The sequence below is a fragment of the Ochlerotatus camptorhynchus genome, unplaced genomic scaffold (genome assembly GCF_037179485.1).
Source record: "Ochlerotatus camptorhynchus isolate MF236.1 unplaced genomic scaffold, CSIRO-AGI_Acam_v1.1 ptg000361l, whole genome shotgun sequence".
Classification (NCBI taxonomy): domain Eukaryota; kingdom Metazoa; phylum Arthropoda; class Insecta; order Diptera; family Culicidae; genus Ochlerotatus; species Ochlerotatus camptorhynchus.
This window is the reverse complement of record NW_027040849.1, coordinates 10,135,504-10,160,438: the sequence shown is the minus strand read 5'-3', so window position 1 is coordinate 10,160,438 and position 24,935 is coordinate 10,135,504. Positions and strand designations below refer to the sequence as shown.

General features: G+C 37.7%; 1 protein-coding gene across 2 annotated transcripts in view; it reads left to right on the top strand.

The window, feature by feature from the left end:
- egl (Egl_like_exo domain-containing protein) overlaps positions 1 to 15,346 on the top strand; it is a 137,641-nt gene extending 122,295 nt beyond the window's left edge. The window contains exons 7-8 of one of the 2 annotated variants that reach the window (XM_065231791.1): positions 13,846 to 13,940; positions 14,017 to 15,346. In XM_065231791.1, coding sequence (XP_065087863.1) covers positions 13,846 to 13,940; positions 14,017 to 14,305 — 384 coding nt within the window. In that variant the 3' untranslated portion in view covers positions 14,306 to 15,346. The remainder of the gene's footprint in view (positions 1 to 13,845; positions 13,941 to 14,016) is intronic. The other variant, XM_065231792.1, reaches the window with a different exon arrangement.
- The last annotated feature ends 9,589 nt before the right edge of the window (positions 15,347 to 24,935 follow it).

The window sequence follows — 24,935 nt, the reverse complement described above, 5'->3', positions numbered from 1 at the left end:
TTAGGAAGTCTGAAAAAGTTTAGAGAAGTTTAAAAAAATGATGAGAAGTATTGCGAGCATCAGGTTAGATTCTCAAACTACAAAAGAACTTCAAGGCAGTTTAATTAACTTTAGGAATATTTTGGGAGCTTTCAAGTAGTTATGAAGTCCTCAGAATAGTCCATTCCATATTCAACGGACATTTTTCATGAAAATTCGCTTAGAGTTTACTATCTTAGGCTTAGGCTTCACATGAAGTCTAAAATTCCTCCGAAGTACCATGATCAGATTGCAGTTGATTTTTTCATCATGGACTTTTTCCTCAAAACTCCCGTGCAATGAGGTCCTTAGAAATTATAATAAAATTCTATGAACCTTAAAACTGTGCAAGGAATTTGACTCCAGATTCTTAAAAATTTCGTAAATTATTGTAACTTTTCAGTTCAGAATTAATAAAATTTGTAGAACATATGCATTATTTTAGAACCAAAAAAAATCATTTGAAGCCTTTAAAAATGTATTTGTTACTGAAGATTAATCCAGTTAATCAAGTTCAATGTGTGAATGAAAATAACTAGAACTATTATTTGTTTTTTTATTTTAAAATGCATTCTTAGTAAGAAAAATAAAATTCCCTGCGAATTTCCGGTTTTTCAGGTTTTTTCAGGTAGTAGAAGCTTTGATTGAATCTTTTGCTTTAAAGGTTCCTATCGTACATATTTAAGTGTTTATGAGAATCTAATTGAATATGTTTAATCAGAAACTAGGTCACTTTTTAGTCACTTTTTTACAACTATAAGTCACTATTTGTTCACTTATTTCTTCAACATGGTCACTAAAATCACTATTTTTGACAGCATTGATCACTACCAACCCTGCTTTGGGGAATTTCAGATCTTAAGAGCAGTTTCCGTAACTTCAGTCCAGACTTTTAGAGCAGTTTAAAGATCTATAATCGTGAATTTAGAAAAAATCAGGATAGTTCCATGATGTACTGGAAAAAATCAAGAAACCTTAAGATGTCCCAAGAATTTCAGGGAAGTACAGAGACTTTCTGAGAATTTATGAAAACTTCAGAAATATTTCAGGAACTTCTCAGAAGTCCAGGGAATTTCAGGAAAATCTAAAAGTGTTTACGGGAATTCCATTTATTTCCGAGCAGAACCGAGATCTTCAATCGAATCGAGAGCTTTGGGGAAACTTTGAGCAGTTCAAATAATTTTAAGCAAATTGTAGAAACCTTAAAGAAGTTTCGAGAAACTCTAGGAAATTTCCGGAAACTTCAGCAAAGTTCCGAGAGAATTTCTGGAACGTGATAGAAATTATATGAACATCCGGAAAACGTGAGAGAACTTCTAATAAATTTAGATATTTTTAGATAGTTTCATAATATTCAGGGAAGTTCCGAGTACTTTGAGGACGATAAGATAGCTTCAGAATAATCCCATTAACTTAAGCAAATTTGCAGCCACTTGCAAGGAGTTCCGTGGAATTATGGGGTATTCCAAGAATTCTGTGATTGATCCGAGAACGTCAGAAGCGTCAGGGAATAATTAATATGTATCAGAAAATTTGCCGGATTATTAAACAAATTTAGAGAACTTCAGGTAAGCATAGATAAGTTCAGGGAAAATTAGTGAGCGTTTATAATGGTTATAAGACTTAAGGAAAATTGTCTAAACTTCAAGTGAAATCAATTAATTTCAGTAAAGTTGGAGGTTCTTAAAAAATACTGATAAGTCAGCAGTCTAGAGAATTTTAAAAAATTCAGTAATCGTTTAGGCAGTTTTAATAACACCAGGAAAATTGAAGAAGTTTTAAATTAGTGTCGATAATTTAAGGGAAGTTTCATAGACTTTTGAAAAATCGAGAATTTCAGTGAAAATCACAGAACTATATTAATTATTTCGTTCTAATTCTATGAAAATTGCGGGAGCACAAAAGTTCCAGAAATTTAGAAAAACTTCGAAAACTTCACAGAAGGACAGTGGTTTTCAGAAACATTTCGAGAACTTCATAGAAATCTATGGAGATTCGCGAACTTCAGGAATTTTTATGAACATTAGCAAAATGTGGCAGCATTTGAAAGAAGTTTACCGTGACCGCCCCTTATTGTGCGCAGTTCCTAATTGTGCGCATTTCAAGCATTCTTTCTACATTTTACGAACATTACTCATTGTTATCACCACAATATTATTTTTCTTTGAAGCACTGTTGAATAACATATCTGAATTCACAATAATATTTGTATTTTACAGAAATTAAGTGAACAAAATAAAAAAAAAAACGCAATCTACAACACTGAAAACGTTAAAAAATCAGCTCCGTTAGCTTGAACGTTTGCACCGCGTTCGAAGTGTTGTTTTAAATTTCGAAGTGAAACCCAGTAAAAGAATTGGAATATTTACCGCAGTTGGTAAGATATATTTGCATTAATCGTATCCTACTAAAAAACTAGCGGTTACATACATAATTTTTGTGCAAAATTACGATTTACTATTGCGCAGAATTAGGCACCATTGTTTTTATTTATGTTCCTAATCATGCGCAGAGTGCTCCAAGATGAATCGTGGCCGGAAGAATGTGCAGTACAATCAAAATCACATGGTTCTGGCCATGGATATGGTCAGAAGAGGATTTTCGGTTCGTCGAGCCGCCAAAGTCCATGGAATCCCTGAGAGCACTCTTCGTAAAAAAATTGCCCTTGGCACTTCGGAAGCAATGCGTCCAGGAAGACCAACCGTTTTAAATAAGCAAGAGGAGGACCGCATCATCCAGTGGATAATCGAGATGGCTAGGGCTGGCTTCCCGGTGGACTCCCAATGTCTGAAAACGTAGGTCGCATATTACCTTAAATCCACAGGACATTCAAGTTTCCAAAAAATGCATTCTCCTGGTCGAAAATGGTTAACACTATTTTTGAAACGGCATCCCAACATTTCCCGAAAAATCCCAGGTGCCCTTTCGAAACAAGTATGTATGTCACTGAAGGTAAAATTAGGAGCTGGTTTGAAGAAGTCGACCGGCATATTGAACAAGCTAGCTTGAAAGATGTCATGAAGCATCCGACCCGAATTTTCAATATGGAAGATCTGTAAAATTCTTCAATATAAAGTGTAATTACATTTTGTTTTCCTTTTACATGCAATAACCATTATATTCCAACAATTTATTGCTATTTTTTAGCTGCGCACAACTAGGAACAAATGTGCGCACAATTAGGAACATGCGCAATAAAGTGCGCATAATTAGGCACCCAACATCGGTGTATAAAATGATCGCTTTTGACACAATGGTCGGGTTACCTATAATATTAATATATTGTTTCGATTGTTATAGATATTAGCAATACATTCTACTAAATAATTAATTTAAATGTCACTTTAAAATGTCTAATGTACTGTTTAAATCACAAAAACATCTTAACTGCGCACAATATGGTACCTTCACGGTAGTAAGCTCCAAAAATTGGAGAAATTTCAGGGAGAGGTCAGTTCCATTAGTTTCATAAAATTAGTGTGCAAAGGTTCCCAGATTTTCAGATAACTTCAGAGACGTTAAAAAGTTAATTGAGGTCTTCGCATAAGTTCAGACGTTCACTGAAGCTTACACATGTGTAGGACGGTTCAATTAAAGTCAACGCAATACAACAAGCTTCATGAGAACTGCAAAAACTTTAGAGAAGTTTTGTGAATTTCAGAACAGAACAGAGAACCTCAGAGCAGTTCCGATAACATAAGAGAAGTCATATAAATTTTAAATAAATTTAAAGAACTTCAGTGAGGACGTTAAACCTTTAGATGATATCCATGATCGTTAGAAAAATAGAGGAAACTTTAGGAAGTCCTATAAAGTTCAGGAAAGTTTAAGAATTTGATGAAAAGTATTGTGAGCATCAGGCTAGTTTCTCAAACTACAAAAGAATTTCAAGGCAGTTTCATTAACTTCAGGAAACATTTGGGAACTTTCAAGTAGTTCTGAAGATTTCAGAATAGTTCATTCCGTAGAAATATTCCTGAAAATTTTGATGAAGCTATCCGCCAAATACCAATTACTTCCACAATAAGAAACGCTTTGGAAAGATTCTCCGAATTTTCACTGAATTCTTTTCAGATTTCCATTCACATTGAAAGTCTCTTAAGAATTCATTGGCATTTCTCCACACAAATTCCTTAGATTTCTTCTCAAAATTGTTTGGCAAACTCTCCTGAATTTATTTTTTGAATTCATTCGAAGATGTCCTGGAGTTATTCTCAGATTTAATTGTAATCCTCCTTTTAGTATTTTCAAAAAAAAATCCAAGGACTTATGCTCCGGATTCGTTTTCTTCCACAAACTTTATGAAATCATCCTCAGAATGCCCTTGGAATTTTCCCCTGAATTTCTACTCAAAACTTTTTTTTTCTTTGATTTGTTTTCTTCCTTTTGGTTTGTTTTTTTTTCCGTCGATCTTGTTTTCCGTGCTCCAATGCTACCGACGTGCCAGGAAGGCAACTCCCACACCTGGACCCTACCTATCGACCCATCAACTCATGAACCGGGGACCAACGGCTTTACTTCCCATCCGAAGGAAGGCGTGATAAGAGATGTTATGCCTCAGAACATCCCGGCGGCGCCGACTGGGATTGAACCCAGGCCTGCTGGGGTGAGAGGTAATCACGCTTACCACTAAACCACCGGCGTCGCTTACTCAAAACTATCAGGCTTCACATGGAATCTAAAACCAGAACTACTTTGAAAGCAGATTGCATTTGATGTTCTTCTGAAAAAAAATTTCCCCAGAACTCCCTTGGAATGAGGTTCTTGGAAACATGCCTGCTGAAACTCCTCAAACTCACTGGAGGTTTTAAACTGAGTACTGCGGAGTATATCGATTTCATTTTGCAAGCCAATGGAAAACTCCTTGAAAATTTGCTCAAGTTTAAAATTGTTTTGTTCTTTCTCAGTTGATTCCCGCCAAAAGCTCTGAGCCAGGAGTGCTCGAGCCCCCATGACTCTCTCAAAGTTTGTTGACATACATGTTTCACCAAAGTATGTTTTACTGCAATTGAAAACTCAGCTGAGTCATAAAAACTATGCTGGTTTTTATACTTTCATCATTGAGCCTGTTGGTTTTTGTCTTTGAGCTTACAATTAAGAATGTGTTATGAAAAAGTATGAATCGTTTTTATGTGATTGCAATGCTTGACGAGAGGTAAGAACAGTAACTGAGTTTGTTGCTTCTAAATGTTTGGCTCCCGTTTGACAGTTCTGACTGGCTCCCAAGTTACAAGCACATTGAGTGAGTCCGCAGTACCCAGGTTTTAAAATAGCCAGGCCTCACCTCGAGTGAGTGGCGGCAGGAATATTGGCAAATCAAAGTTGGCACTCGTGGAGAATAGAAGAACTATAACAGTGATGATGGTTTCAAAATTTTCCACGGGGAAGTATACGAATGCAATCTTAAAATGCTTTTATTTTGCAAATGGAACATTTTATTTAAATCTGGTTGCTACTACAGTGGTAGAAAAGCTCAAATCTATGTGTACACCTAAAAATATGAAAAGAAATTAATTTTTCTGTATTATTTGTCTATTGAGTAGTCCTTAAGTTTTCTACTAACATAGCATCAACCAGATTTAAATAAAATGCTCCATTTGCAAAATAAAAGCATTTTAAGATTGCACTCGTATACCTCACCGTGTAAAATTTTGAAACCATCATCACTCTCATAGTTCTTCTATTCTCCACGAGTGCCAACTTTGATTTGCCAATGGAAGAAGTAAACAAAAAGTCCTCGAGAGAGGGAGAGTGAACTTCAGCGAGAGGATGATTTGACGTGAGGTACGCTTTTCGAGACTTCGGATGACTTTTTTATTCGACGCAAGAAGCTCAGAGTTCACCCAGAGTGAGGGTAAGAGCGTGTGAAAGAAAACATGAACATGAATGGCAGCAATCCTCACTCTCATTTTATCCCCCTTCGCTCACAAGCTCTGAAGCTCAGTGGAATGATTTGGAAGTAGGCATTCTACTCCTCAGAAAAATGCTACGCTCAAGTAATTTCAAACTCGCGAGCGAGGCTCCATCAAGCCTGCTTAGAAATTATAATAAAATTCCACGATCCTTTAAATTTGGAATTTGACTCCAGATTCTTGAAAATTTCTTGAAGTATTATAGCTTTTAAGTCCAGAACTAGCTCAAATTAAAAAGTTCTAGGAAATATGCATGTTCCAAAACCAAAAAAAAAAAGCATTTCAAGTCGCTGTTTTTTTTTTTTATTTATATGTTACTGAATATTAATCCACTGTGAATCTAGAAAATTCAAAGTGTGAGAAAAGTAGCTGAAGCTCAGTGGAATGATTTGGAAGTAGGCATTCTACTCCTCAGAAAAATGCTACGCTCAAGTAATTTCAAACTCGCGAGCGAGGCTCCATCAAGCCTGCTTAGAAATTATAATAAAATTCCACGATCCTTTAAATTTGGAATTTGACTCCAGATTCTTGAAAATTTCTTGAAGTATTATAACTTTTAAGTCCAGAACTAGCTCAAATTAAAAAGTTCTAGGAAATATGCATGTTCCAAAACCAAAAAAAAAAAGCATTTCAAGTCGCTGTTTTTTTTTTTTTATTTATTTGTTACTGAATATTAATCCACTGTGAATCTAGAAAATTCAAAGTGTGAGAAAAATTAGATTCATTTATTTTAAAATTCATTCTTTTCTTTAAAATATCCTTTGTAAGAAAATTATTTAATTCTCTGAGACTTCCAGGTATTTTATGGAAAAACAAAATTTCTTGAGAGTTTCCGGTTTTCCAGGATTTTGCAGTTAGTGGACACCCTGACCATAATCTTTCTGTTGAATCTTTCGCTTTAAAGGTTTATATCGCACATAAGTGTTTATGAGATACTAATTGAAGAAGTCTAAAACATCAAACATTCATTTGGTGTGTCATCATAACGGCTACTTTTCTTCTCTTAGGTCAATTTTTAGTAACTATTTTTTAAACTATGAGTCACTATTTGGTCACTTATTTCTTCAACATGGTCACAAAAATCACTACTGTTGATAGCAGTGATCGCTACCAGCCCTGAGAGTATGAAAGAACAGCTCGTGATGAAAACAAGGGAAAATAATCATTTGTTGGGTATTTTCGCTTCTTTTTTATTTTTTGGAGAACAGATTGTTTGTGCGTGTTTTGTTTATTCTCTTCGTGTATTTTCATCTCTCTTGGTCGGATTAATTAATATTATATATCGATAAAGGGGTGGAACGGTCAAAAATTGGTCAATAAGATTAAGTGTAAACTCTTGACCTGGGAGCTGCTTTAAATCCGCCTTGACGTATGTTTCACCGTCCATTATGACACAATCAATCTGGGTGGGAATAATTTGATTTCGCTTATGCGCGAGCAAAATTTTGATAGACTGTTCCTCAGACGCACACACCTACGAAATGAGGCGTGTTCAAGTTTTTTAAATGCACGTTTAAAAAAATCGCCAAATTTTAGTCGACCAATTTTTGACCGTTCCACCCTTTAATTGTGATATGATGTGATGTGAATGGAACCCACCATCAGTGCAAGGATTACCAATGTCTGCAGATACTTCACCGGTTGTAAAGTTCTACCTGAAGGTTTGTTGCAGCAGTTGAAGTGCTCATTGAAGACCTTTGGAACACAAAACGACTAGATAGCCATCTGTAATCACGTGACAAAGAACTGGCAAATCCACGAACCCTCGTCCAGTCAACAAATCCTTTGATTCCCTGAGGCTGCCCGCTCCTCAACCCAATATATAATATAATGTTTTAAAATATATGATTTACAGTAATGATCAAATTTTGTCAACCCCTCTGTCTGAATCCGAATTCTAATTATTTTAGATAATAGGAATTGTTATTTTAACTCTCTTTCTTTGATAAGATAAATTTTATTTGTTTTGTTTGGGTGCTTTAAGGTCTTGTTTTCTGTTTTATTGTTGAAAAGATTATCAGGGAGGGGTTGACAAAAAGGGTTATTTATGTATTATCATATGTACTCAAAAACGAATTATGTCAATGAATTTGACCGTTCCACCCTTTAATTATAGATTAAGTCGTAGTCAGTAAAATTATTTTCAAAGTGTTTTTTATGTTACTTCATACGCGAAGTTAACGATTTTCAGAGTTGGTTGGAAATGCTAACATGAAGCTTTAGTGTGATGATTTATTAGCTAGAGAATGATCTTTAGAAGAATGTAGGTGGATAGTTCCGTTAGAGTACGGCAGTATGAAAATTGAATAGAAGTTGAAAATGAGCGAAGGGCCATTAAAGCGACAGTTTTCAAGATGACGCACATTTTTGCCTAGCCCGTACGATGTACGCGGGGACTTGAAGTATGTCTCCAAGTCCACAGGCAAAAATGTGCGTCACTCTTGTTGCTCATAAACTGACTGCGGCTGTGGAATAGTTCTAGCGACGTTTTCATCACTACCTAAAGCCCCACGTCGCGAGAGCATTTCCAGTCGATGGTGTGTTATAATGCAGTTCTTCTTTACCCAACTATTGTGTTGCTCCTCTCGTCATGACCAACGTGATCATCTCAGAGAGAAAGCAGTAGGGTGGTTGTTGCGTGCTGTACCATCATCAGCATTGTTGACGGCTACTCCCGCCTTGAGTTGTTACATTCAAAGTGTTTTTTATGTTACTTCATACGCGAAGTTAACGATTTTCAGAGTTGGTTGGAAATGCTAACATGAAGCTTTAGTGTGATGATTTATTAGCTAGAGAATGATCTTTAGAAGAATGTAGGTGGATAGTTCCGTTAGAGTACGGCAGTATGAAAATTGAATAGAAGTTGAAAATGAGCGAAGGGCCATTAAAGCGACAGTTTTCAAGATGACGCACATTTTTGCCTAGCCCGTACGATGTACGCGGGGACTTGAAGTATGTCTCCAAGTCCACAGGCAAAAATGTGCGTCACTCTTGTTGCTCATAAACTGACTGCGGCTGTGGAATAGTTCTAGCGACGTTTTCGTCACTACCTAAAGCCCCACGTCGCGAGAGCATTTCCAGTCGATGGTGTGTTATAATGCAGTTCTTCTTTACCCAACTATTGTGTTGCTCCTCTCGTCATGACCAACGTGATCATCTCAGAGAGAAAGCAGTAGGGTGGTTGTTGCGTGCTGTACCATCATCAGCATTGTTGACGGCTACTCCCGCCTTGAGTTGTTACATTCAAAGTGTTTTTTATGTTACTTCATACGCGAAGTTAACGATTTTCAGAGTTGGTTGGAAATGCTAACATGAAGCTTTAGTGTGATGATTTATTAGCTAGAGAATGATCTTTAGAAGAATGTAGGTGGATAGTTCCGTTAGAGTACGGCAGTATGAAAATTGAATAGAAGTTGAAAATGAGCGAAGGGCCATTCAAGCGACAGTAAAGCGACTTCAAGTCCCCGCGTACATCGTACGGGCTAGGCAAAAATGTGCGTCATCTTGAAAACTGTCGCTTTAATGGCCCTTCGCTCATTTTCAACTTCTATTCAATTTTCATACTGCCGTACTCTAACGGAACTATCCACCTACATTCTTCTAAAGATCATTCTCTAGCTAATAAATCATCACACTAAAGCTTCATGTTAGCATTTCCAACCAACTCTGAAAATTATTTTTTGTTATTATGCTAAATTTTGTGAAACTTAAGCCCTTTTGTGCTCTTTTGGAAAAGATTTTCAGTTAAAATTATTTGTCCATTTTTTCGGTTGATATATTTTTAAAAATGTAAGCAATGTTAAAGTTTGTGAATTATGTAAATATGATTACAAATTTCTAGTCAAAACCACATATGATTTATGCATTGGTATGTTGGTTAATATGGGGGAATTTCTGATTTTGTGATATGAGCAATTCCACGCCAAAAGACGAATCGGAAAAACTCGACCTTCTCCGATTTTCTTGAAACTTTGCATAATTGTTTGTTATGGGAAATGATTTACATTTTATTCGACCTTTTAGGATCTTGTAAAATGTTGTTGTAGAGAAAATTAATGTATGTCAAGGAAAAACATACATGGTTTTGAATATTTCAAATATTTGCATTTTTCATAAGCTTTTTAAAAAAAATCAAAAATTGGGCAAGGACATTTTGAGATATATCAGTGTTCAGCTGTCGACAGAAGCAGGCCACTCACGATGCGTGGCACACGATCGTCTGTTTACTCGGCAGCAACCATTGTGTGGTACTCCTCATTGTTCTTCATCACCAGTTCTTTCGGTCGATGTGTCGTCGACTTTAGAAAGCAACCGTTCCGTGATGAGTGTGTGAGTGCTGACCACGTTTTGCGTCCATTACTGCAATGGAAGCGCTCTGCCCCCCGTTGGCCATACTGCCATACAATGAAACCACTGGAAGCGGCTCCCGTTCTGATCAATGAGGCTTATTGGATAGCGGAAGATAAAGTGTTCATTGCGTTGTACCTTTTGAGTATAGTTTTAAGATTGTATAATGAACAAGAATCCTCGGCTCTGTAAAGTTAATTCGGTTGAGCGTGATCAAATAAATTAATATTCACAAAAAGTTGAGATACATGGGTTTGTTATTTTTTTTTTTTTTTTCAATTTTACTTTAAATAAATATAAAACATTTTTTGTGTAGTTCAGGGTGTCCATCCAACCGGGAAAACCGGGAAATCCGAAACCTGGAATTCGGAATTAACTGGTAAAAAACCTGGAATTCTGATTTACCGGAAAAAATGCGGGAAAACCCAAATTGCACCGGGAAAGATCGTATATACTCATCCCAAGTAAAAAATTTGATTTTATATTAGTTTTGTAAGCCATTATTTGGTCTTGAAGAATCCTCTAAACGTTTAAACTTGTAATGTTACTTGGAATCAATCAACTTTATAACACATACTTCATTATATTCTCTTGCTTAAAACTTTCTTATTATTCTTTTCTCTCACTCACAATTTGTTCGCGCCCGGATCAAGCGGTGATTTTGTCGTTGTTCCTGCTACGATAGCTAAATTTATAGAATTTCATATGGTATCATTGGAATGCATATGGTGTCATATTGTGTCATTTCTTGAATTCTTTTGAAACAGTTTTCCTATTGAAGTAGTTCTAGTATAAAGGCTGAGCGAGACATATCCTGTTATGAAGCTACTTCAATATAGAGAAGCAGATTCATGCCGTCTCAAACTCCTTGCAAACTCCGATCATGCTTGGCATGCAAATTTTCGACAGTGGACATAGACATAAATTAAACATTAATTTCTGCACTTTGTGCTAACCAGATACCAAGATTAGGACATCTTTGAATACCGAGGTTAGTCTTTAAAACATAAAGATCTGAATCCATACCTCTCACTCCAAAATCATGAGTTCAAATCTCACCCGGATAAAACACGAATGATCCGAGAGTGTGGAAATTACTATACATAAAAAATACTTTCCTTGAAATTTTGCTAAGCATTCTCAAATCATCCTCTAATCCTGTAAAGATTTAAAAAATCATCATTTTTATTTCTTTGCATTTCTCTTCTCAATTCCAATCCTCAATTGCGAATAACATAATTTGACCTTACTACATATTACATACTGTTTCATTATTAACTGTTTCAAATTAAACTGGGACAACTAAAAAAAAACCCAAAAAAACAGGTTTTTAAATTCTTAAATGGAATGGCCAGAGTGCGCTATCCTCAATAAAAATTAGGATATACAATTTTTTCCATTGTCTATGACCTCGAGATATCACAAATTTTCTGAGGTTTCGAAAAAAAATAAACTCTGGTTCCGATATCTCTTCGTCATCTTGAAAGTTTTCAAAGCCTAATATGTTGGAAAACGGTCTAGGAAACTTTCCAAGTGCTAGAGATTTTTTCAATGACCTGAATTTCGATAAATCTTTGAAGGCCGGAAGCTTTAGTGTCGGCAAACATCGAACAATCATGTAGTAGAATCTTCTTTTTCTCAGAAGACCTTTTCCAAGCCCATCAAATTTCCAAAAGTCCGGAATCAGCAAATTTTCAATTCCAGATTTTAGATAAATTTTATGTTTAAAATCATGAAATATTTTCATTAAATGTTTCTCGGACTGTGAACTTTCATTCTTACATATCGTTAATTATTCTACGCTTTCTTAATTTGTTTGAATTAAAGATAACGAATTACTAAGTACCAGCATTAAAAAAAAAAAAATGTCCAATATCTCTAAAATGTACTCTTACAACTTTTTTGAAGATCGAGATTTTTCGAGAAAATTTTCCTCGTTCCAGAATAATGATAATTATTGATACGATCCAGAACACTTGTCTAGGTTCCAGAGATATGAAAATTTGTCTATGTTTGAAGTTTTACAGAAATTTCAATATTCGAGACCTTTAAAATTGCTTGTCATTGAACATTTTTCTCTGCGCGTCAATTTTTTTTTTCAATTTCAAGATTTCCTAATAAATTTCTTTGTTCAATCTTTCACATCCCGAAATTCAACCAATTCGCGATCTGAATCTAAATTCAACTTATTCAGCGGTTGGTTTCCAAAAAATCGTGGCAGAACAATGATTACTGTATGAGGAAATGGAGGTTACAAATTAACCTATCGATTATCCAATTAATACTTATTTTACGAAAACAAATCTATTAGATCCTTCAACCATTTGTTTTATTTAAAAAAAAAGCTAGTAAAATGCTCATGGTGGTTTGGGAATTTATAATATGTGCCAAAGCGGATCGCATTCAAAGAAAGATTAGATTCATAAATATCTTTCCAATCAATAAATGTCACTATTGGTCAGTTTTTTATTGTTTTAAAGCCACTGTTTGGTCACTTTTTTTCGTTATTGTAGTCAATACTATTGTTTAACCACTACCAGCCCTGCATATTGTACAGGAATTCTGTTGACAAAATTTTATCATTATCTCTAAGGGGTTATTTTTGAACGGCTTTTTTTGTTTAAGGTAGAGTTTTTTTTAAATAACCGGGAAAAAACCGCGAATTGATAAATGGAATTTGAATGGACACCCTGGTAGTTTTTCCCAGAAATACATTCCAAGCAATTTAAAAAAAAATCTAGATTCTACAATTGACGAATTTCAGCAAAAATGAGAATCATTACCCATAACTCACAATTTTGCAATGCTTTATACAAATCGCCTGGAACTGCTTCAAAGTTCTTCACCTGGAGATTTTGCTTGAAATTACCAAAAGATGTTTGGTGTTATGCAAAAACTTCTTTCAAATTCAATGTTTGGGGTAATTGGAAATGTTTTAAACTTAAATTGTTATTCTTCTTCTGCATATGACCACCGATAAACCGATATTAACTACATATTGTAGGTATATATAGACTAGAAAAGTATGACATATTGGTAACAAATTTACCACATTTAACTTTAAAATATTTTTTATGTTTATTAAACGTAAACGGAACGCTCCATTCTAATAATTAACTCTTTTGGTAGTAGATTCGCGTCGTAGTACATAAGGGGTTGGTTTTTCATCAAATCATTCTTGCTGTAGCGAAAATCATCCGCTTAGTGCACTTTCACCATTCATCCAAGGATTAGTTGTGGGCTATCACGGTGTGCATAATTATAGTCCTATTGTTAAGGCGACAATTATTCGACCGCAAAATTTTTAATTCTATGTTTTTTTTCTGCTTCTTCCCTTATTTCTGTTCCGTGTACTACCACCCTGCCCTCGCCCTCATATTTGTTGTTCTACTCCGGAATCCGTCGTACTACTATTATCCACCATTACTGTTACAAATACTACCACTACTATCACCTACTACAATATCCACCACATTGTGCACGTGTCCAACCATTACTACCTTCCCTTCCGAAATCGAAATCCATTACAACTGAAAACCAAAAAAAAAAAATCACACCACCGCGCCAGTCCTTCACTGAGACCATGAACAATTTCAATACCAATACGATAGTAGTAACTAACGATAATATTCTACAGCCGGCGAAGAAGGAGGAACCCAAAGGGTAAGTTGCACCTCGTCAGTGTACCGCTTCGAACAGCCATTCTCATCTTTCCCACTGCCCCCCCCTTTCCCTGCAGACGAACTCCGAAATCCACCGGAACTGGAAACTCAACCGGCAGTTTCACTAAATCATCCCGCCATCAGCAGCATGGTACGACTCCCCCACCGGCGCAACCGAAGGCCGAAATGAAGGAGGCCGGCTGCCAGACGCTCAGTACCGGCGACATCGTCATCACCAAGATCTTCTTCAAGGAGGAACTGGACAAAAAGCCGGAGAAGACCCTCAGCAGTTCGGTGGCGATGGCGAAACGGAACGGAATGGAACCGGAAATCCTGGTGCAACAGCACAACTCGGTGCAGGCCTGAGACAGGCCACCGAACCGGTACGGGACCGGTTCCAATGGCAGCGGTGGACGCTCGCGAACCGGAACCAGAGCCGGAAGCGAGCTCGTCGTTGCCTACCACCACCACCGGCACCAACAGCGAGGCGGACGTTGTGAATAGTTTTGTGTGGAAAAGGGACGGTTGGTTAGTGCTTTTTCGATTTTTTTTTTCTGGACGGGTTCTTGTTTTTTCAGTATATAGGCATACCTTATAGAGCGGATGGATATCAAATATCTGTTTGGGGTGGGCGAGCGAACGAGGGACGTCGTTTGATTTGGTGAGCGAACGACGACGCGAGAGAAAGAGAGAAACTATGAGAGCGTAAAGCAATAATTTATCGGTTTATCTATACACACATATTTTTAAAAAAGCAAATTTGAGAGTAAAAAACCCCGTATTTATAAAAAAATCCATTTGTAGACGCGTGTTCAGGCTATAGAAGGGACGAAACTAGGCGAGAAAAGTTATCAATTGTAAAATAGTAAATGATGATTTGTAGAATGCGAACCATTTGAGAGGAACAATATCAATATTATTATTTTTTGATAATATATTTAACAGGAGGAGCAGAGAAGAGAATTTTTCAAAACGGAAAGCTGTGAGCATAGCTACCTATACTCTCTTAAAGCGTAAAGTTATAGAAATTTGAGGATCAAAATTTTTGAGCGACGTTCATAAAAGTTTTACACGCTGATAGTTAACAATGAAAGGATAAAAGTTGTATGTATCATGGAAAATGTTAGATGAAAATTTGCTTCTTAATATATTATACACAGACAGGCGGACATGCAACACATTTAACTGCTAGGAACGAAAATAACTTAAAAACGAACATTATTAACATTTGATGAACTTTGTGAAGCATTAAACAGAAAAGAACGAGAAAAATAAGAATCAATTCCTACCTATATAACAGAGGAGAAGATGGCAACAAAAAAAAATTGCAAAATATTCTAACAATGATATATTGGAAAACAAATGATAAAAAACGAAAAACAATAAAACCAACAGTAGAATATTGTATCATTTACTGCTGCTGCGCTGCATATTCGCGTCGAAAGAAACTGCTTTATTTTGTTTTGTAAGGGAAGATGCATAAATGGTGTAGCATTTTAGGGTGACCATTAGACTGATGCAAAATTTGAAATTTTCGCTCCACAGTACTCAAACGATTCCAAATTAGGCTCTGATAAGCCTCCCAAAATTACGGCTATGCCGGAGCCACGGCTGATCTTGGGAGATTTTAACTCTCACGGTACAGGCTGGAGGGAACTGTACGACGACAACCGCTCAACCTTGATATACGACATGTGCGACTTCTTCAAAATGAGAATTCTGAACACCGGGGAAGCAACACGAGTAGCCAAACCTCCAGCAAAAATAAGCAGATTAGACCTCTCACTTTGTTCGAGTTCACTATCGTTGGATTGCTCGTGGAAAGTAATTCAAGATCCCTACGGTAGTGACCATTTGCCAATCAAAATTTCTACTACCAATGGTTCATCTTCTACTCGTTCGGTCGACATCGCGTACGATCTTACGAAAAACATTGACTGGCGAAAATTCGCGACCGCTATTCTTGATGCCAGTCAATCGGTTGACGTACTTCCTCCGCTGGACGAATACTCCTTTCTCGCGCGTCTTATCATCGATTCTGCGCTGCGAGCTCAGACGAAACGTGTTCCGGGTGTTTCCGTCCGCAAGCGACCTCCCACCCCGTGGTGGGATAAGGATTGCACTGACGCGAACAGCGAGAAGTCCGCCGCGTTTAAACGCTTCCGCAAACACGGCAAGGTCGGGGATTTCAAGCGGTACACCGACCTCGAGAAAACTTTTTAGAACTTAATTAAAGCAAAAAAACGCGGTTACTGGCGTCGGTTCGTCGATGGTTTGTCGCGAGAGACTTCCATGAGAACACTCTGGAATGTCGGCAGGAGAATGCGAAACGCGTCATCACCGATTAACGAAGACAAGGAGTACTCGGACAGTTGGATATTCAGCTTCGCACGGAAAGTTTGCCCGGATTGCAACGTTCGTGATCGTCCGTCGGGTAATAACGAAATACATTCCCCGTTTTCGATGGTGGAATTCTCACTTGCTCTCCTTTCATGTAACAATTCAGCTCCAGGAATGGATAGAATCAAGTTCAACTTGCTTAAAAATCTCCCAGATGTCGCAAAGAGACGCTTGTTGAACTTATTCAATCAATTTCCGGATGACTGGAGGCAAGTAAGAGTTATCGCCATTCGAAAACCTGGTAAACCCGCGTCGGATTATAACTTGTACCGTCCCATCGCGATGCTGTCCTGTATACGGAAATTGTTGAAGAAAATGATTCTTTTTCGTCTAGACAAATGGGTCGAGTCGAATGGTTTACTTTCAGATACGCAATTTGGATTTCGGAGAGGCAAAGGAACGAGCGACTGTCTTGCGTTGCTTTCAACTGAAATTCAACTGGCCTATGCGCAAAAACAGCAAATGGGTTCAGTTTTCTTGGACATTAAGGGGGCTTTTGATTCTGTTTGTATCGATGTCCTTTCGGATAAACTCCACGATAGTGGGCTTTCACCAATTATGAACAACTATTTGAGCAACTTGTTTTCTGAGAAATATATGAGCTTTTCTCATGGAAACTCGACAACTTCACGAATTAGTTACATGGGTCTCCCCCAGGGCTCATGTTTAAGCCCCCTTCTTTATAATTTCTATGTAAAAGACATTGATGGTTGTCTTGATGAAAATTGCTCGCTAAGGCAGCTTGCAGATGACGGCGTTGTGTCCGTTATAGGGCCAAGTGCACCGGACCTGCAAGGACCATTGCAAGATACCTTAGACAATTTGTCTACTTGGGCTATGAAGCTGGGTATCGAATTCTCTTCGGAGAAAACTGAGTTGGTTGTTTTTTCTAGGAAGCATCATCCTGCACAGTTACAGCTTCAACTAAAGGGTAGAACAATCACTCAAAGTATATCTTTCAAGTATTTAGGTGTCTGGTTCGATTCCAAAAGCACGTGGGGAAAACATATTGCGTATGTGAAACAAAAATGCCAACAAAGAATCAATTTTCTTCGTACAATTACTGGAACTTGGTGGGGAGCACACCCGGAAGATCTGATCAGGTTGTACCGAACAACCATCTTGTCGGTTCTAGAGTATGGTAGCTTCTGCTTTCAATCCGTGGCAAAAACACACAGCCTGAAGCTGCAACGGGTTCAATACCGTTGCCTCCGAATCGCGGTTGGCTGTATGCACTCGACACATACGATGAGCCTCGAAGTACTCGCGGGTGTTCTCCCACTGACTGATCGTTTCGCGGAACTGTCCTTCCGGTTTCTTATCCGTTGTGAAGTAATGAACCCATTAGTAATAGAAAACTTTGAGAAGCTGCTCGACAGAAATCATCAAACAAGATTCATGAGTCTCTATTACGAGTACATGACGCTGGAGATTGGCCCTTCTTCATTCAATTCCTCTCGTGTTTGCCTCCAAGACTTTTATAGTTCCTCTGTAAATTTTGATCTGACCATGTTACAAGAAATCCGTGGAATATCAGATCACCGTCGGTCGATGGTTGTTCCCTTAATTTTTGCAAACAAGTACCACCATGTTAGTAACAATAAGAGTTTTTTCACAGATGGGTCAACTATAAACGCTTCCACTGGATTTGGAGTATTCAACGAATTTCATAGCGCCTCATATCAACTGCAAAAACCCTGTTCCGTATACGTTGCGGAACTAGCAGCCATATTTTACGCAGTAGAGCAAATTGCCTCACTACCATCTGATCACTATTTTATTTTTACAGATAGCCTTAGCTCGTTGGAGGCTATTCGATCAATGAGGCCGATGAAGCACTCCTCGTATTTCCTGACCGAAATCCGAGCAAAATTGAGTACTTTATCTAACTGCTCCTATACTATCACCTTAATTTGGGTCCCATCTCATTGCTCAATTCCGGGTAATGAGAAAGCGGACTCGCTAGCTAAGGTGGGCGCTATGGAAGGCGATATTTTTGATCGACAAATCGCCTTTGCGGAATTTTTCTCAATTACCCGTCAGCACGTCCTCACCAACTGACAACAAAAATGGTATGAGAGTGATCTGGGAAGATGGTTACATTCTATTCTCCCACAGGTGTCGAACAAGCCATGGTTCAAAGGATTGGACATGAGCCGTGACTTTATACGTGTCATATCAAGGCTCATGTCCAATCACTACTCGTTAGACTCGCATTTCTGCCGAATCGGGCTCGCAGGCAGCAATTTGTGCGCTTGTGATAGTGGCTATCACGATATCGACCACGTGCTTTGGTCATGCACTTTACATTGTGTTGCTAGATCCGAGTTATCCGCATCCCTCAGGGCCCGAGAAAAACAACCTATGCCCGTTAGAGACATCTTGGCGAGCCGAGATCTCGAATATTTAATTTAATTCATGTGTTTTTAAAACGGATCGATCTGAGGATTTAGTAGTTAGTGTCATCTTGTATTTCCCCAAGTTGTTAGCTGCCCATCAGTGTACCCCCATGTTTGTCTTTTACATCAGTTGGTCGCTTAGTTCGAGATAAAAAGCACATTGCTCTCCAAACCTTGTGTTCTCAATCCCTACCCTGCCATCCATTTGTTACAATTTGTTACCCCTAACCTCGAGATAGCCGCGAGTAATCGGCCCCCGCTTTACTAACGTTAGTTTTAAGAAATTTTGTAATCTAAACAATGAATATCGGCTCCGCAAAGCTACGGCAAATGAGCCTGGAAAAATAAACACATAAAAAAAAAGGCCTCCCAAAATTTGAACTCCTTTAGTGAGAAACTGACTTGGCACAAACCATTTGAAGTTTATATAGGAAACACTATGGAGAAACCATAATTTCGGTTCATATCGATCTTAAAATTCCCCATTTCACTTAGAAAATGATAGCTTTTTTCAGCTACAACTTTGTTGAAGACCACTTTTCGATCAAATGTAAGGAACAAACATTAATTATGATTCAAGTCACTGATGTCTTATGATTATGCTCAATCAACTGTTCAGCAGGCAACATTGGTGCTTATGGCGCGTAGAATAGAGGACAAAAATCATGGCTACTATGTCACACTGCAGAATACAGTGTTGCCCATAAAACAGTTGCTTAATCTTGCCATAAGATTATCAATCTCTTAAACAATTAATAACTGGCAGAAAAAACGATATTCTGCAAAGTTGTAGCTGATAAAAATTCCCATAAGAATAGCAATAGAATTTGTTAACAGTACAATATGTAAAAAGGCTAGAAGACAATGAACAAAAAGTTTTGTTTTCCCATAGTAATTTTCATATAAACTTCAAATGGTTTGTGCCAAGTCAGTTTCTTATCAAATGAGTTTAAACTTTCGGAGGCTGATCAGGACCCGATTTGAAACCGTTTGAACACTGTGGAGCGAAAATTTCATATTTTGCATGAGTATAGTGACCATCCTTGTAGAAAAATATCCCAAGTTGGTGCTTCATCAAACGTAAACAAACTTTGGTCTCCCTCCCCTTGTAGCGTATTTACCTACATGACTGGTCACCCTAAAATGCTACGTCATATTTACAACTTCCCTGATGGGATTTATTCATTAGAAAGAGTAGGTTCTTATGTCGATTTGTGTTGGTCGTCGTCGTTGCGGGTTTTCGCTTTGTGTGCAATTAGTCTGTGAATTAAGAGTACATTAGGTCGGTACATTTTATGTGTGTTCCGTCATGGTTTTCAAACTGATTGGGTTTACTTATAAAGCATTTGTTTTCAAACCCGTCATAAAACATGTTTAGATCCACATCCCTATGCATTAAGGTGCAAATTACTTTTAGAAGGTTCATGGAACCTAAAATTCGTTCGTTTTTCCGGTTCAAAACGACTAGGAAAGAGATGTCTTGGCTCATGCAGCAAACATATTTAGAGTTAGAGGTTGCGCAAACGTCTTGAAGGTGGATTCCCGAGCAAGAGAAAATAATGTATGAATACCTAAACTAATCCCTGACCTGAAACCACAATTTGGTGTTGCTCAACCAGGCATAAGAGCTAGCACCATAGAGGTTACTCTAAGACCAAAAGGTCCCGAAGAAATGTGCTCAACTTTTTGGCTCAGCTCTGATACTATGTTCGGTCCCAAGCTAATCGATGAACCCCTCGAAACATAGGAAAATCCACAAACCCCTCATTTTACCAAACCTAGTATAGTACTAGAATTCCGACTAGAATGGGGACGTTAATCGATTTGCTTGTGACCAATAGGCTAGTCAAGTAGTGAGCCGATTTAAAATCGTTAGTTTCCACCGGTTGCTAGCACCCTCTATCATGCACATTCCCAAGCATTGGTTGCTTTTCCCTCGATCTGTCAACACACCAGCTTTGTTGAATAAAAACAAAATAGATGCAAGTCAGTGATATCGGTTTGATTGAATTTTGCAGAAATACGAATCCGTAGGAGATACATATTTACTGAAGATCAGACTTTTTTTTAACTAGTTCGTTTATTTACTAGGCTCAGTCGTGTGTGACACTTTGCGGAGCCAAAAATCAAAAATGCTTGAATTTACATTTTAAACAGCAGTAGTTCTCGGTTAATATTGGGACCAATTACTCGTGGCGGGCTCGAGGTTAATGGGTAACAATTTCGATTGGAAGAAGCTAGGTGGGAAACTGGTTTCTGAAGCCACCTTCAGAACTCTCGGACGGTTCACCAAATCCTGGCTGGGCAGGGGAAAGTAGAACAGAAACAGAAGGATAATAAGACTGGGACACAATGGCTGGAAATTTTTTGGAGAGGAGGGGATGGTCACATCAAACTTTAACATCAGACAAACAAAGGAATTCGTCGATCGCCTGCATGTAGGGAAGATCACGGGTTCCCAATACATCTCTTACTTCACGGATGGGTTGTCTACCTTGGGCCACAAGGGTATCCAATAGACGTGCTCTGGAGGCGTCATTACCCGGGCAATGCCAAACTGCGTGATCGATGTCATCATAACCGGTTCTGCACCTACATATATTGCTGTCAGCGAGGTTTATTCTGTAGAGATGTGCGTCTAGCGAGTAGTGATTGGACATAAGTCTTGACATCACGCGAATGAATCCCCGACTTACGTCCAGACCTTTGAACCACGCTCTCGAAAAAAAAACATTTGGTATAATGGAATGTAACTACCGCCCAATAAAATTACTTGTCCAATCGTTTTGCCAATTAAGAGAACTCTGACGTACTACTGGGAAAAAAATCATCATGTGAAATTCTTCGCCTTGTTGTGCGCCCACCTTTGCGAGAGAGTCTGCCTTCTCATTGCCTGGGATTGAGCAATGTGAGGGGGCCCATGCAAAGGTAATCATATATGATCTTTCGACCAGCAAACTCATCTGCTCCCTTACCTTTGAAAGGAAATAAGATGAGTGCCTACCTAGTTTCATCGACCGAATAGCCTCAATCGAACTGAGACTATCCGAGAAGATAAAGTAATGGTCTATGGGTATGTCGGAAATCATCCCCAATGCGAAGTTGATTGCTGCTAGCTCAGCAACATAAACGGAACAAGGTTCCTGAAGTTTCCGAAAAGCGGTTGAGTATTCATTGAAGACGCCGAAGCCAGTAGATCCATCAATGCGTGATCCATCAGTGAAAAATCGTCTATTGCAATTGACTTGTTGGTACTTTTCAGCAAAAATACGGGGAATTGAGATAGGTCGAAGTTGATCTGGAACTCCTTGAATAGCCTGTTTCATGGAGAGATCATAGTCAATGGGGGAACTGTAGTTAATAAAGCATACACGAGTTATAGCACGGAAGGCTAATATCCGATGACATATAATTAAGATAAATTCGCACAATTCTCGATGAACATTTCAAATGGTCCTATCTGCTTTGATCGATTCTCTTAATCGACTTTCTCTTTTCATAACCACTGCTATGCAAACAGATTTCGCGTTAATTCTACCACATAGTTTGATAAAGGAGGTTCTTATCTAGCGTCCAAAACGTCAAATACAACAGGGAAAGGTTTTGCAGCTGAGTTATTGACGAAAGAGAAAGTCGATAAAGAGAATCGATCAAAGCAGATAGGACCATTTGAAATGTTCATCGAGAAATCTAGACTGGATGCTCAATTCGAGCATTTCTTCGAAGTTTTCAATCACAAGGTTGTTACTGACACTACATTTAATCAATATTCTTAATGAGAGCTCCCAGAAACGGTTCTGCAGGGGTTTTACTCCCGCTAGAACCTCTAGGCTCATATTGTGTGTTGCATGCATACAGCCAAGGGCAATGCGTAAACAACGATATTGAATGCGTTCCAATTTAATTAGGTGGCTTTTTTTGCTGAGAAGAAGCAAAAAGAGCCATACTCAAGAACAGAAAGAATAGTCGTTTTATACAGTTTTATTAGGTCTTCCAGGTGAGCACCCCACCATGTCCCGGAAATTGATCGTAGAAAGTTGATCCTTGATTGTTGATCTCTGCCCAAAAGATTTAGACACAGTTGGGCTGGAAACCGCGAGGTAAACACTACCAATTCAGTTTTTGCAGTGAAAACTCGATCCCTAAATTTCTTGCCCAGAAAGACAGATTATTTAGAGAATTTTGCAATGGTCTTTACAAGATTTCCGCACGTGGACCTCTCAGGGAAACCACGGCAGACTTTTATTAGGGATTTGTTTGGTTTGTTTAGTCCTATTTTTCTTTTGCTGGAAACAAGTTTTCAAACGTGGTAATGCATCACTAATGAGTGCCATTTCTACCACCGCTAATACGACTAATACACAATACAATACAACTAGCTGTTGTACTTGCTTATGGAGGTTGATTTCGTACATTGCGTGAATCATTTTTTTTTAAAGCGCAAAATAATAATTCAAATTGAAAATAATGAGAAGCTTGGTTTTTAGAGAGTGAAGATGAAGATTTTTGTAATCTAAGAATCCAGGAAGTTATCAAAGAGAATCCAGTAACGATTTGTTCGTTGCTATAGCACAACCAACAATTTCAGTAGTGTTAGCGGATATTTTGAAAACATTGTAATCATTAAATTTTCAACCGAAGAAGAAATCCTTACAAAATTTCGTGTCACTTAATGACCAGTCACGTCACTGGAGCGATTATGAGGGTCACTTTTTGTCACTCAGTGACGAGAGGCACGTCACCGGAGCGATTATGATGTTTCACTAACAATCAAAAATATCAATTTGTATTGTCCAGTTCTACAAAACAGGAGACTTTTATCGATGGGCCCAATCTTTAGATCCATATGATTAGCATATTTCCCCTACGATTAAATTGAGCATAAAACCGAATTCGATTGAACCGAAGAGATCACTACACTCAAAATCAAATAAATCACATTTTCAATGAAATATTGTAAATATGGAAATGTCCATGTGAATTCCACATAACTCTCATGTGATCTCATAATTGGACATTGCACCACAAAATCACATGAACCTATGACACAATGAAATCTATCTGACTTATCACGTAGAAGTCATTTGAATTTCAGATAAAAGTCAATAATTTTGTTTTCGGAAAATATTGTGTGCGCTCCCAATGGTAACTATATGAAAACTTTTTTCAGTGTAGATTAAATGGGTCATTCTAGCAGCATTTTTCCTGAATCTTGAGTTTGGTTCAGCTTTCGAAATCTTCAATATTTTGTGTTTTAACTACTTTGAAAATTCGCTCAAAACAGAATTAACTGTTTAAAATAATTTCCCTTCACAAAGTTCTCTTGAGAATTATACTAATATACATTTTATATTCTCTCTGGGAGTTCTTTCATTATAACCCACAATCTGAAAATGTCTTTATAACAGTCCAGAAACTCTCTGCAGAACACTTCAAAAAATTAATTAAATTCATTCTTATATTCTATTCAAACTATAAAGTTATAAAAAATACAGCTTCTGTCCATAATTCAATTTAAAAGCTTTAATTTTCCATTGAAATCCCATGCAATTCACCTCAGAACTGTCTTGACATTTTGCTTATCTTGGAGTTCTCCACTAAATGCTTCTGAAAATTCCTTTGGGAGATACTCTTGGAATTGTTCTCAAAATTCCATAGGAATTCCACGCTCAAAATTCAATCACCTTGTTATTTTTCACGGATCCTGGAATCATCTTCACAATGTGCATGGAACTTTCCACAGAGCTATTTGAAAATTTTACTCTGAACTCACACAATTGACTTGGAGTTCTCTCTTAGACGACTTATATGAATAAGAATTCATATAGTTCTTCCCAAAACATGGACATTTTTAGAAGACATCTTCCGTGGACATTTTCTCTGAAGTACCAAGGATTCATTTTAAAATTTTCTCAAAATTCCCTTGGAATAAAGCTTCTACAATTACCTTAATAGTTGAAGAATAATTACTGTATCCTGAAAATCTAATCCAGTCGACTGCAGTCCAAGGGTCTTGATTTTTTGACTGACTGACAAAGGGGCGCGCCTTTGGATTTTTCAACACTCCGAAGGGTATAAATAGCGGGAACTTTCAATTAGAGTCGGATTCTTGCGATAAATGCAAGAATGATAACTGTAAAACAATCGAATACTTCATGATAACTCAATAGTGATGGAGTAATAGCACAGAGAACAGA